This window comes from Mus musculus, chromosome 7 (assembly GCF_000001635.26).
Source record: "Mus musculus strain C57BL/6J chromosome 7, GRCm38.p6 C57BL/6J".
Classification (NCBI taxonomy): domain Eukaryota; kingdom Metazoa; phylum Chordata; class Mammalia; order Rodentia; family Muridae; genus Mus; species Mus musculus.
The window spans coordinates 144622491-144636804 of record NC_000073.6 but is presented as its reverse complement, the minus strand read 5'-3'; the positions used below and the strand labels follow the sequence as shown (position 1 = coordinate 144636804).

The following is a 14314-nucleotide window of genomic DNA, read 5'->3' as shown; positions in this document are numbered from 1 at the left end:
ATGCTTTAATTTTGTGTATATGAATGTTTTGTCTGCATGTCTATGTGTACCATGTGTGTGCAAAACCCACAGAGGCCAGAAGAGAGCCACAGATTCCCCTGGAGCTGGAAATACAGAAAGTTGTGAGCTATCATATGGGCTGGGACTCTAGAGCCAGTGCTCTTAACCACTGAGCCATCTCTCAGCCCCTTCTATGTTTTAATATGTAAATAAGGCATCTGCTATTCCATTTGCCAGGATTCCCTCCCCAGTTCTCTCAAGCAAAAGAAAGCTTGTTTCTGCCTCTACATGGATAACTAAAGGATTTGTAATGCAAAGATAATGCAGTGCATGCTGGGATTTGCTGATGGGACAGATGAAAAAATGACTGAGACTTGGTGTGTGTAAGGCTCCCTGTCAACTGCCAGAACTCAAAGCTTGTGAGAAGCAGGAAGTGGAGTAGAGGTATTGCCATGATGTGCTTGAGTAGAGGGGGCTCTGCTCGCTCAGGGTGTGGACTCCCTAGAGGAGGCACCGAGGTTTTTCACTCTGGCAGCTCAGCCTCCTTAGATCACATGGTCAGAAAGGCAAACAGTAATCATCTAGGGGCACAGACAATGCCCAGGCCTGTCCAACCTTGGCCTCTGCCCCAGTTGATCTTGCATGGCAGCCAGAGGCATGTAGTCCCCCTTGGAGTCTGTCAGATCAGACTGAGGTCACAGGGAAGGGGTGGCCAGTGACAACCACCCTGTATACCCTGCCCCACCAGTCCTCTCTGAGTACTGGACCTCCAGGCTGTGTTTCTTGATTTGGGCTTAAAGCCCCCAAAAAGAAGCTGTTTGTTCGCTGCTGGCATTTGCATTGGAAGCTGAGGCTGGCAAGGAGGACAGCTTAAAGCCACAGAGACACATAGGCAGGCAGGCGAGTGGAACTGGACCTTGGCACTCCCTGTGCCTAAGGCCAGTCCTCAGACCCTCTAGCCTTCCCCAGTCTTGAGCCAAGCAGACAGCATGGCCCTGGGACACAGCTGACCCAGCAGGAATAGCCTCCTACCCACCAGTTCCTAGGGTAAGGGGCTCAGACCAGACTGGTCACAACTGGGATCATTCTGTCTACTCACTGGTCTCAGTTTGAAGAGAGAAGTGGGCCTCACAGATCCTGGGCATCCGGTAATGTTGTGCTAATTTAAGGCCCCAAGAGGCTGGTGACAGCAGTGGCCACATTAGAGCCGGGTTGTACTGGCCCCTGAAAAGGTCACACACATGCTGGTCCATGTCACTTCACCTTCCCAGCAATCTAACAGCATTGTGCTCTTACACTCAGTTCATCTAGGAAAGCTGAGAAACTGAGGCATAGGACTCAGCACCCTTCCCAAGATTGCACACATGTGCCAGAGCTGAGACTTGAACTCAGAACCTCAGGCTCCAGAGCCTATGTCTCCTCCCTCTCCTCTGGGTGCCCTCCTTTCTCCCACATGTGCATGCGTATATCATATCTCCCCAGAAACCCCAAAACCACTGTCTTGGTGGCCATTAGCCTGTCCTCAACTTCACATCCGTTGTGAATGACCAGCTTCCTTGCTGCTCAAAAAGAATGGATCTGGCGTTCTCTACCTTGGGCACAGAGGGGGTTCCCAGAGAGCCAGCACAAATATGTGCACAAGTTCATATGGACCCAGAAATCTGAAAAACAAAGCAAAAAGCAAAAACTCACTTCAGCTTTCTCCCGGATGGCCATCTGCCCCCTGGGAATGGTCGTTCCAGCCTGAGCATCTATTTATAGGTCAGGGTCTGGTCCAAGTTTGAAAGAAGGAAAGTTCGGGGTAGGCTGTGGCTAGAGGGCAGTATTCTGGCCCCTCTCCTCATTTTCCACAGACATTGAGCCTGAAGCTAGTGAACTGGATCATAGTCACGGAGTACAGGACAGTGCAGAACACAGACTAGAAACCTGAGCTCAGCAGGGCCTGTGACCCCAAGAGCCATTCCAAGCCCAGGGCTCTCGTTCCAAGATCGGGCTTTAATTCCCACCATGTTGTATGGCCCTAAGGAATTTACTTTTTCCCCCCCTCTGAGCTCCTGCTCCCATCTGTGAAGCTAGGATAGCCTCCCAGTGCCAGTCCAGATCAGGGGACACCTTCAGATTAATGATTAACACCAACCCCAACCCCACTCTTCAGCTGAAGACTGTAAACTTCAGGATGTATTAGCATGAGCAAGGAAGGGCCCAGTGCCTTGGCCTCAAAGCTCCTCAGCTACAGAAGCACTGCCTCAGAGCCAAGCTGAGCCTGTGTGCTTCGCTCATCAGGACCTGGAGCCTCCCCTGTTTCCCAAGTGAGTCCCTCAGAGTACTTGGGAACCTGGGGCATGCTCCTTTGAGCCTAGCCACCCAAAGAGAGAAGTGCTGGGTACCCTTTCTCCACCTTTTTAGCTGTCCAGTGTGCCCTGTAAGGGTCATGGCATGATGCCCAGTGCCACCAGACAGTCACTCAGCATTGGTCTGGCCAAAGTGAGGCCTCCTGGCTGCAGTTCACCCCATCCCTCCCTTGGGCTTCTGAGCCTGACCATAGAAAGAACTTGCTTCTATGCACGTAGCACAGCTTTGGGGTCCTGAGGACAATAGGGAGGCCACCTGGGGGTCCTGTGCTATACAGGTATCAGGAGTATTGACCTCAGGTATCACCCAAGGTAACCATCCAAGGCTCACTCCAGAGAGGACACTCAGATGCCTCTTTCTGCCCCAAGAGAAATGTGGACATGAGTGTGTGTTTCCAGAGCTGGCTCTATCAATGTTCTGTTCAAGGTGATGATCCATGACCCTTCCCCCCAAAACATGGGAGCCTAAGTCAAGGATATTGAATGGAACCTAGGGCCCTGAAACTCATGGTCAGACATGGGTCCCATGCCTGTAAAGCATGTGACAGGGATAGAGAGGGTTGTCAAGTGATAGAGTGGCCACAGCTAGCCAATACACCTATGACTGCCAGGGACGCCCTCCATTGACCCTGAAAAGTGGACTGGGACTTGAGGACTTGAGGCCACTTGGGAACCTGAGGCTACCTCTGTCTTACAGTATGGAGATGTGTGACCAGAGATACAACATCACCATGTGTCCTCTGTGTGACAAGACCTGCAGCTACTGGAAGATGAGCTCAGCCTGTGCCACAGCCCGTGCCAGTCACCTTTTTGATAACCCTGCCACCGTCTTCTTCTCTGTGTTTATGGCCCTCTGGGGTAAGTGGAACCTTCAGCCCATGCCACCCGCATTGCAGGGACAGGAACACACTCTTCTGACTCTGAGCCCGATGGTTCACGGGTCTGTGTACTGGGTGTGAAGGTGGGTCACATAGTGTACCTGATGGCCACATGTCTGCACTGAATCCCAGATGAGCAAGGATCTTCTAACCCGGCTGAAAGGTGTCAATATAGCCCAGGCTTTGATAAATCCTGCTGTGGCTTGTCATCCAGAGGGTCACAAGTTGTCTGAGGTCACCCAGCTCTGAATAGCAATGGCAAAATTAAACTACAGTCCTCAAGCCTGAGCCTGATCAGAGTTAGGGACAACTAGCTGTTCCCTATAGAGACTCTAACCCCAGCTGTCATAGTCTGGGGCCCAGACTTCAGCTTTGAAGACAAGCTGGGAGGAGGAGGAGGAAGAAGGGGAGGAGGAGGACGAGGACGAGGTGTGGTGGTGGTGGTGGTGGTGGTGTATGCGTGTGTGTTGGTGCACATGTGCTCACATGTATGTGGAAGGCAGAGGACAGTTGGCCACTGTCCTTGTCCACTGTCCGTGTGGGGGTTTTGTCTGACTCTGGATTACATTTATTCATATCTGTCTTGTATGCATGTAGAGAGGTGCACATGAGCCACAGCACATGTGTAGAGGTCAGAGGACAATATTCAGACATTGGTTCTCTCCTTCCACCACATGGGCCCCAAGGGTTCCTTGGATTGTCAGGTTTGGCAGCAAGTACCTTTGCCCAGTGAGCCATCTCACCAGCCCCACCTTGTGTCTTTTACTGATCTGGAACTCACCAAGTAATGCTAGACCATCTAGTCCAGGGAACTCCAGGGATCCTCCTGTCTCTGCCTCCCCAGCATTGAGATTACAAGTACATGCCCCAACACCCAGCTTTTCCTATAGATTGCAGGGATTGAATGCAGGTCCTCATGCTTACACAGCAAAATTTTTACCCCCAGCCAGCTCCCAGGCCTTCCATAGATGATTCTGATAGCAAATGAGGCAGATCTCTTCTTTGCAAGCAGGACTCTGCACAGCCTTGCCAGCAGGGGATATATGAGTCACACAGGGGTGGCTGGTTCCCATACTGCCTGCAAGCTCTGAGCATGCACCTCCAGGGCTCCCAGCTGAAAGGAAAAGTCTTGGAAGAGAATGGCAGGATCACCTAGGAGAGGCTGCCTAGAAGAGGCAGAAAGCTTGTGAACTGAGCTATGATAACCTTATAGGTAGCATTTGAGGGCCTACTTTATCACCTCTGGACTCAACTGGCTGATGGGTTACAGGGCAGGAAAAAGGCCAGGACAGCCTTGAACACTCTTGGCTGTGGGAAGCCATAGTAGACCAAGGGGGTAATTCTGGGTCCCTTCCCAGTCTATGTCATCTTAGCCTGTGCTGGTCAGACAAGCACCTTACTAAGAGGGAAACGTGGCCAAAGATGTACCAGAACCTCCTGTTCACCTGGATCTAATGCAGCCCACATTTTCTCTCTGCCTGAAGGCCCCAGTCTAAGGGTTCCTTCTTGGTACCAACGTCCTCAGAGTCAGACTGAGCTACATGGTTAGGAGGCAGGCATGCAGACAGCAGTGAAGATGTGCAGTGGGTAAAAGTCCCAGTGGTGGGCCTGGCAGATTATTCAGTGCCATGTCTTAAGCCACTGGACAGCCCAGTGTGTTCACTGAGACTCTGAGCTCTAAGTTCAGCTTCCTCGTCTGTCTCTAAGCTGGGAATGTGGTGAGAGGAGGCAGGCCGTGGGCACAGTCTCAGCCCACGTTCCACACCTTTTATGAATGGTTGCTGCCACTGAACACATTGAACTATTGGGTTGGGGGTGGGGTTAGGAAAATGCCTATGAGAGTGCCCACAGAGTGGGGTTTTGGAGACAGCTCAGTAGATAAGAACTCCTGTTATGCAAGCTTGAGGATCTGAGTTCAAATCCCTAGTATCCCTGTTTTTTTGTTTGTTTGTTTTAAAGTGTGTTTGTTTGTGTACCTGTAACCTCAGAACTTTGGAGGCAGCAACAGGGTGATCATTGAGGTCCTATGGCTGACAGAGTCTCTAAAGAGACTTACCAGTCAGTGTGTAAGGGGTGCTGCCAAGTATTCACCACCTCAGAAACCACAAGAAGCAAGCCCAATGGGGTTCAGTGCTCTTAAGTCTTAACAACTAGGATTCCAAGGAAACAGCATGTGCAAAAGCCCTGGGGGTGAGGTGCAGGACACTGAAGGAACCTGCTGCTGCAGGAAATGGGTGGGAGTGTGTCAGGGGATCTTAGAGAGGTCAGCAGGGACTTGCTCTAAAGAACTTCATGTTCTTGCTAGGAGGAATCAGAAGCCAACACTCTGGGTTACCATGTTATAGATGTTTTCCTGCCTTACACTGAGTCAGAGGCCATAAATGACAGAGTAAGTTCTACAGTGACTGGTCAGGAGGGACTCAATTGCAATGGAGGACAGTGGCCAGAGCATTCTCTGAGATGGACATCAGCTCCTCAGGGTACTTGGGTTCATCACATTTCCCAGGGTGCACCGCTACCCACCTTGGGAGGATCTGCCTCGAGGTTGTGTCTGACCATGAAGTCTCTCCCTGGAGAATTCTAGGAGGAAAGGTAGGAGAGGAGCCTCTGGAGCCTCAGCCTCCCTCAGAGCTTGAGCAGCAACCTCTAGGGTGAGGCTCCTCTAGGAGGAAGGAGGTCTCCGATGGAGGGGAGGTGTTTGTGTGACCCCACACTTCATTTGAGCTAAATCATTTCTGAGCTCTCCAGAGACAGCGACTTGGCTGCAACCCAAATATGGAAACCACAACCTGCCACAGCAGACCTTGAGTTTGTTTGTCTGTTTGGTGGCTGTGCTAGGGTTGGAACTAGAGCTTCCTGCAGCCAGCTTCATAGGGGCTAAGCTTGGGTTCTATCACTGAGCTGTGCCCCAGCCCTAAAGGTTCTTGAAGGGTCCTCACCGAAGTGCCACCCACATGGCCTAGCCTTGAGGGTGGGAAGTGTTCACCAACAGTGAATGAAGTCTGTCACAGGTAGTGGGTAACACCTCCTTTGTCGTGGACTCACCCATGTGTACAGAGTCATCCATCTTGCCTTTGCAGAGACCTGTCGTCCCTACTCTGTATCCTGTTCCAAAGAAGGTGGCACCTGGTGCCTCTTAAAGATTTTTTTCTTACTTTTGACTTTTTTTTTTTTTTAAATACAGGGTTCCGTGAAGCTGACACTAGCTTTGAACTTGATCTATAGCCAGGGATGACCTTGAACTCCTACTCTTCTTGCTTCTGCTTCGAGTGTATAAGGATCAGGGGGTGTGTGCGATGGCCGTACAGACTCCGTCCCTCTGACACCATTTCTCTCATACTCTCTCATTCCTGCCTCCTTGCTGCTGCCCCAGGCTAGAGCACACACTGCTCACCTAGGGCCACCCCACAGTGACACCCCAAGCCCCAGTACAAGCATAGAACACTGCCAGATTGGTCACATTGGTCCAGCTTGCTTACTATCTCACTGGCCTAGCAATATGCATAGCAGCTGAGGGATTACCTCAGCTTCCCTCTGGCAGCTATGTAGTAGTAGGAATAGACCCTATGCGTGTGAGTGTGCATGTGTGCATGCATGTGTATGCACATGTGTACCTGTGCACATGCATGTGCGCTTGAACATGCTTGAGTGTGTGTGTCTGTATGTTGTGTGCACGTGCACATGCACATGTGCATGTGTGTGTGTACATGTGTGTGCATGCATACATGTGTGTGTGCATATGTGTGTATGCACTCACCTGCCATGTTTTGGTGTCACCCTAATGAAGATGACTAGAAAGAACACTCATGCCTGTTCTCTGGGGACAAGGGCCATTTGCCCATTTTCCTCCCAGTGAGGGTAGGACTTGCCATTTCAGAATCCTTCAGGGAGCTTGCCAAAGAGCAACTTCTAGGGCTGATGTGCAGTTTAGAGAGATACCGTGTCTGACCTACTGTGTTGTCACCCAAGACCCTAAATCTGTGTGCTGAACAAGGTTGGTGGGCTGCCCTGTACCTGCAGACATCTTGGGTATATTCTCTAATGAGGGATCTGAAACACAGAAAGGTTAAGTGGTTTGCCAGACATCACACAGGTTGAAACAGAGGGCAGCTCTCCAGCCTGCTTGCCTGCCTGTCTGCCTGACTGCCTACCTCTAAGAACACTCATGCCTGTTCTCTGGGGACAGGGGCCATTTGCCCATTTTCCTCTCTGTTCATACCTTGACATTCAAATGCTCTCCTAGCCCCTGCAAGGTGCCTTCCTGGGAAAGCAGATGTGTGCCCTAAGCAGTGGTGAGGGCACACAGGAAGGGGTTGCCCAGCATGGCTCTCAGGCTGGGAATGGGAGGCTTCTCATGAAATGCCTGTGTGTGATGGTGCAGGAATGAGCCAGTTGTTATTGAACATTGAACATCTACTTTTCCAAGTGCTGTCAGAGTCAGCCTGGGCCCAGGTAACCCTGAGCCTGGCTCAGCCACCATCAATTGATCAATTACACGGATAAATAACAGTGTAAATCAGAGAGGAGAGCCATTCAATGCAGCCACACTGGGATGAGGGTCAAAGAGTTCACCAGTGACTCCCAAGTCTGTCTTTAGGGTCAGGACTCGAGGCTTAGGTTTAAACAGAGGGCAGGAGGAGTGCAGAGCTAAGAGTCCTGGTCAGGGTGTGGTCCTGCCCATCACTGACCCATCACTGTCTCAGTTCCAGTCTCTCCTGCAAGGTGGTCTGACAAGTTCTCAGACCTGTGTGAGGTCTCTTGGGGAGACAAGCTCCCCTCTGTCTGGCACCAGGCTTCAGCTTTTCTCTTCCTCAGCATGAGACTCCTGGGAAAATTCCAATTCCTTGAGTTCCATTGTTTGAACAGTCTGATGGCAGAAGGGAGGGGCCCAGGAGTCTCTTCAGAATTTCTTTGCTCCAGCCAGGATGGTGGGAGTTTGTCAGCGGCCTCTCTCTGAGACCCCATTACTCTGCACCTTCAAAGCACTGCCAGGCCTGAGGAAGAGCAGCTAGAAGCTTTCATTCTTCTGAGACTGGGGTCTCACCAGCATGTCTCCATTGTGTGCCTGTCCATCAAGTAGAGAAGCAAGTACTGGCTGGCTCCACGCCCACCCATTTGAGAGAAAGAGGCCTTGCATCAGAGAAAGGAAGCTTATGTCCAAAGGAAAGAAACAAGAAGGGGCCCACAGGAGAGAGCTGCGGGAAGTAGTAAAGTAAGCAGGAAAAGCCATCCTGGGTCCTTTGCACTGTGAGCTGTCAAGGGCCTTTAGCGGAGATCTCAAATCCCTCATCAATTACCCTTTCATTACCCTCGGAAGGATTAGTTCTCCCCAAATCCCTCCTTCCATTGAGCTCTTTTCCTGCACTCCAGCTGTTCCCAGCTCTGCACAATGGCAGGCCTGCGGTACTGTTCCCCCGCTGGCTGCAATGAGGAGTGGGGCTCAGTGTCCCCCCAGAACTGCTGTTTTAATCTTTAAAAATGCTCTTTAATCTTTGCCTCACTAGCGTGGGCTCAGCAATCCTGGCTTCCGACGGCTCCTGCCTGCCATGTCTGACATCTTAAAGCTCGTAATGAAATGTCACGTTGAGCAACTTTGAGCCCATTTAGCTATTTGCCACCATCAATTTTCCGACATTATAGAATAATCACAGGTCTCAGTCGTCTGTCAGTTTCATGCAGAACAAAGGATGGTGCTTTCTGCCCAGTGGCAGGGTCTGGAGGGACTTCTGAATGACATGTCAGATTAGAGCCTGAGATTTGATGGTGGTGTCCCAGACTGGGCCCCACCACCTCAAGCTGGAAGGGGATGTGGAGAAAGTTACAATGCAGCTGTTGGCTGGTATCAAAAGGCCAGTGGTGGGTCGTGAGCTGAACTTCTGTAGCGAGTAGATTGGGTCTCAGTGACCCACATCAAAATGCAGGGATGCCATTGTCTGCACTGAAGGTTAGGCAGTGGGGAGTCCCAGGCCCTGGAACTCCCTGGAAACCCAGCTCTGAGCCCTGACCGAGCAAGCATCTCTCCTGATGGGAATAATGGTATCACAGGCAGCGATCCAGGGAGCATACCCCATTTCTTTGCATGGCCTGAAGGCCAGACATCCCAGATTCAGATCCTGTGGGGGCAGCAGATCCTGGGGTGTTGGTGCCCTCTCTGGCCATGTCCTCACACAATAGGGAACCCTTCAATAAGGGCTCCTTATTCTACCCTCAAGGGTCCCAGTGGCACCACCTCCCACACCATCTCTTTGAAAGTTGGGACCACAGCATAAAAATGCAGGATTTACATGAACAGAAGTCTATCAGGGAACTAATGCACACATGGTATGGCACATACCATCATCTCATGCTAGCCTTGAGCTCAGCCAGTATTTAAAAACAAAAAACAAAAAATCTGGAGACAGGGAGGTGGCCAGGTCAGCAGAAGCACTCGTATAAACATGAGGACCTGAGTTCAGATCCCCAGAGCCCAAGTAAAGATTTGTCATAAATGTTTTAGATGTTTTCATATTTGGGGCCACATAGAACCGTTTCATCATTTCCATCCCTGACCTAGGTCGTGCTGACTGATATAGGAAGTGTCCTTCAGAAGAGCTGGATGATAAGAGCAGGCCCTCCAGAGGGCTTCTGGGAGCATACAGAGCTCACATCCCGGTCTGATACAGGCAGGTCCGAGACTCGCTTACCATCCAGTGCAGGATCCTCCAAGTGAAGACAATTGTGTAACACACTGTAGCCAAAACAAATGCTTAAGGAAGGAAGCAGGACTATGGTTCCGTGCTGTTCCGGCCCTGGCTTGACTCCTCCTCACTGTCTGTCCTGTGCTGTACTTGCCTCTGCACTCCAAGCCAAGGTGGTGATCCTGCTATTTTGGATTCCATGCATGGCTCAGCCCCGGTGTGGATAAAGAAGTTTTTCCCCTCCACAAGCCATGTTGCTGTCACAGGATCAGGGTACAGGTCTCACCATTTATAGAGGAGGCGCCAGTGCATCTGTGTCTCAGTTTGTATCTATGAAGTGAGGTGTATTATTCAAGCAGCAGTGGCCCTGGGAGTCCATGTGGGAGGATGCTGGTATGTGATGGTATGTGTGGTGCGGGATGTTAGCACCAGAACAAGCACCATCAAGACCATAGGAGTCCTAGGAAGATGAGTGGTTGGCTCCCCTCTGGGCTTTGCTCAGCCCATGTGGAAAGAACTTTGCTCCCTTGCTCTGATGCCTAACATTGAGGTCTGACCCTGCCTCTGTCTGAGCCTCCTTGACCCCTTCCTGCAGCCTCATCTGAGCATGGTCTCACCCTCTGTTCCATCTCAGCACAGAGCCCGGCTGATGTGTGCCATGTGGCCTGTGGCCAAGTGCAGAAGGCCCAGCTCCAGCGCCCTAGTGCCAGTACTGGCCTCTAGCTCACATGAAAGAAACCAGCAATTTCCACTTTAATATTAAATGTTTCTTTCTCAACACAGTTGAGGGTTGTTGGGTCTTGGTCAGCCTGGATCCCAGTGGATTAGGACCCTCATACCTCCCTTTAAACAAGCAAAGAGTGTTCTGGAACCAGCTGCTGTGACCTTAGGCAAATTGCTTAACCTCTCTGCTTCACTGTTTCCTCCTGCCAAAAGGATGTGTTCAGCATGGCATGAGGGTGCACCCCTTTAATCCCAGCACTTGGGATGCAGAGGCAGGAGGAACTCTGTGAGGTCAAGGCCAGCCTGGTCTATATAAGTGAGTTCCAGGCCAGCCAGAGCTGCATAGAGAGACCCTGTATAAAAAAAAGAGAAAAAGGGAGGGAACAAGGGAAGGAGGGAGGGAGGGAGGGAGAGAGAGAGAGAGAGAGAGAGAGAGAGAGAGAGAGAGAGAGAGCGAGAGAGAGAGCGAGAGCAAGCAAGCTTGAATAGATTGACATATAAGATAGGACCTGACTGTTTTTCCTTTAAGGAGGTCTAGCATCCCTCAACATTACTAGAGTGAAGTAACTAAGCATAGACCCAAGGGTCAGCCAGAGTCAGTTCCAAGTGACACAGTGTGGCACCTCATTCCTTCTGTCTCTGATGCTAGTGGACACGAAGTTACCCCACCTCCACAGCAGTGTGGCACTCTACTGCCAGTCAGTGATTGCAGCTGACAGGCAAGGGAGCTGGGTGTGCAGAGCAGAAGACTGTAAGTGGCAGAGCCCAGCCATCTAACACTCACTGCCTGAGGTCTTGGTGTGTTGTCTTGGAGATAAAGCCAATTGTATTAACACTATAAGGGGCAGGGACTTCAGAGGCAGTTGGAGGTGACCTTGGCCTCTGCCATGGTGCCATATCCCAGGACAGGGAGGGGTGTCTTTCTTCTGGGGTCTGGTTTCTCTCATAGACTTCCCAAGCAAATCCCTTGTCCCCTGTTACCTCCCCATAGGCAAGGGAGGGTTCTACAGAAAGGGTTACTCCCTCTCAGGTCCTGAAGGAAGGATTCTTGGGTGTGTCCTCAGCTCAACACTGAAGTTTCCAGACCCCTCAGGCATCACAGCCCTGCTGAGGGCATCCACAGTCCTGACTTCCAGCTCTCAGAATCCAATGATATAAGACTATAATTGGTCACCCACTTGTGGAATGTCAGCCCTGTTCCTGGCCTTGCACATGTCCATACACCCAGCCTCTGCTCACCTCTGTTCCTGGTCTCTGATGACAGCACCTCCCTCTTCTCAGCCTCCATTCCTATATTTGGACATCTCATCATGGTTTCTGGTCCCACTGTGGATAAAAAATGACAATTTTGCCTCCTTATGTCTAAGGCACAGCTGCATGTACCCAGCACGTGCTCTGCATCCACCCACCCACTTATGCATGCTTGCTGAGTGCTACATCTTAGCTGCCCTGAACAGCACTGTCCTATGCATGGGTGCTTCCCTCGGCGATGCTGACACTGCCCTTGCATAGACACCAGTAGCTGGATGACTAATGGTGTGGTGGTTCCAGCCCGAGGTTTCTGAAGCCCCTGTGCTTTGAACAATGGCTAAGATTATGTAGTCCTCTCCCACCAGACATAAGCAAACAAATATTCCCCTTTCTTTGTGACTTGACCAACATTTGTCTTTTGTCTTTAGTGTCTGTGTGTGTGTGTGGGGGGGGGGTCTTGCTCTGACTGTAGTGAGGGAGGATTTTGTTTTTAGTTTTGATTCCTGTTTATTTATCTTTTGTTTGAGTTGTTGTGATTGTGGGTTTTGGTCCCCTTGTTGGAGAGCAAGGCAGAGCCCCTCTATAAACCTGTTGCTCATTTGTATGTGTCCTTTTGAGAATTCTCTCTTCACATCGTTGGCCCATTTGGTTTGGGTTGTTTTGATTTGATTAATATAGTTGTATGTGTGCTGTGTGCTCATGTGAGTTTGTGACTGTTATGTACATGTGTGAACCCTTGGAGCAGAAGAGGAATTACAGGTGAGTGTGAGCATCGTGTGGGTGCTGGGAACCGAACTCTCCGCTCTTACGGTCCTACGTCCTCAGCTTTGAGTCTCATCTAGAAGTAGGATTTAGATTTGTGTGTGTGTGTGTGTGTGTGTGTGTGTGTGTGTGTGTGTGTGTGTGTGTGTGTGTTTTGCCTGCACATATTTCAGATATCCACAGAGAACATCAGGTGCCCTGAAACTGGAGTTACAAATGGTTGTAAGGTACTACATGGATGCTGGAAATCGAACCTGGGTCCTCTGAAAGAGCAGCCAGTGCTCTTAACCACTGAGCTATCTCTCCAGCATAGTTTGAAGTAGTAAAAAAGGGCATTAGGATGCTTCTCCCTTTGTCCTGGGACTGTGGCCATATCCTCATGGCTCTGACTCCTGGAAGCCCCCACTGGGATTCCCAAATGGGGCATCTTATTTCTGTCTTGATGTCCCCACTTATCAGGCAAGCCATTTACAGCCTGTGAGCCTCATTTTTGTCCTTTGTGAGACAGTGGGAAATCAACCCTGGCCAGTCACTGCAGGGCCTCACAGAGGTACTCCGCATGGCAGTTCTTAGCACAGCATCTTGCATGTGGCAGCCTGAGAATCTCAAGCTCTGATGACCATCTCCCTCCCTCTGCTGACTTTCTGGGGACAGTATGCACAGCAAACATTCAGCTGTTGTGTCTGCCTTCGCAAGCTGTCTGCTCATAAATCACCTATCCATCAGTGAATACTGTGGAGAACCAGTCTGGGCCAGGTACCCACTATGTAGGATGAACAGAGGAGTTAGGCCCTATTCTTGCCCCGAATACCTAGAAAAGCCTCCCACGTAGACAGGGATTGTCCTGGAAGGTGGCAGGAACAAATGCAGTCTGGGGTCCATCCTGTATCCTTTCTGTTTCATACAACAATGAAATGTCTGAGATGGGGTCACTTTATAGAGCAAAGAGGTTCATTTTGGCTCATGGTACTGGAGGTTCGAGGTCAAGATCCCATCTCTGAGGATGGCCTTGGTGCTGGCAATATCATAGGGCAGCACAGGGTCTCATTTGCAAAGGTTTCTCCCTTTCCTCACAGAGCTGTGGGGCCTCATTCACCAGGCTCCATCCTGGGGACCTATCTGAGCTAATTGGCTCCTGAAGGCTCCACCCCTGAACAGCACAGTGGGATTACCTTCCACTGTCTTCATAGCTCCCGGTGGTGATCAAACTTCAACACTGAGTCTTAGAAGATGCTCCACCTATACCTGCACTGTAGCATCCTGTGAGGGGTTGGCTGATACGTTTTCTTTTAAGATGTATATGTATGTGTACACACTGAAGTGTATGTATGGGTTGCATTTGAGTGTAGTACTTTCAGAGGTCAGAAGAGGGCAACATATCCCCTGGAACTGGAGTTACTGATAGTTATACGCACCATGTGGATGCTGTGAACTGAACCTGGGTCCCTTTACAAAAGCAGCCAGTGCTCTTAATTGCTGAACCACCTCTCCAGCCTTTGGTGTGTTCTGACACTGGGTTTGTATGGACAGCGGAGCTGGGAGTGGGGAGTGTGTGTGTGGGTCACCTGCATCCCCTAGAAGAGGTGGCATTCAAACATTTGGTTATTTTGTCAAGTGTATAACACAGATCTAAGGTATGATGGTCCAGACTTGTCTACTCTGGAAGTGGAGG

General features: G+C 50.5%; 1 protein-coding gene across 20 annotated transcripts in view; it reads left to right on the top strand.

The window, feature by feature from the left end:
- Positions 1-14314, top strand: part of Ano1 (anoctamin 1, calcium activated chloride channel) — a 163478-nt gene that overhangs the window by 115222 nt on the left and 33942 nt on the right. For all 20 annotated transcript variants that reach the window (XM_006508463.4, XM_030241953.1, XM_006508459.4 and 17 more), the window contains one exon: positions 3049-3209. In XM_006508463.4, coding sequence (XP_006508526.1) covers positions 3049-3209 — 161 coding nt within the window. The remainder of the gene's footprint in view (positions 1-3048; positions 3210-14314) is intronic.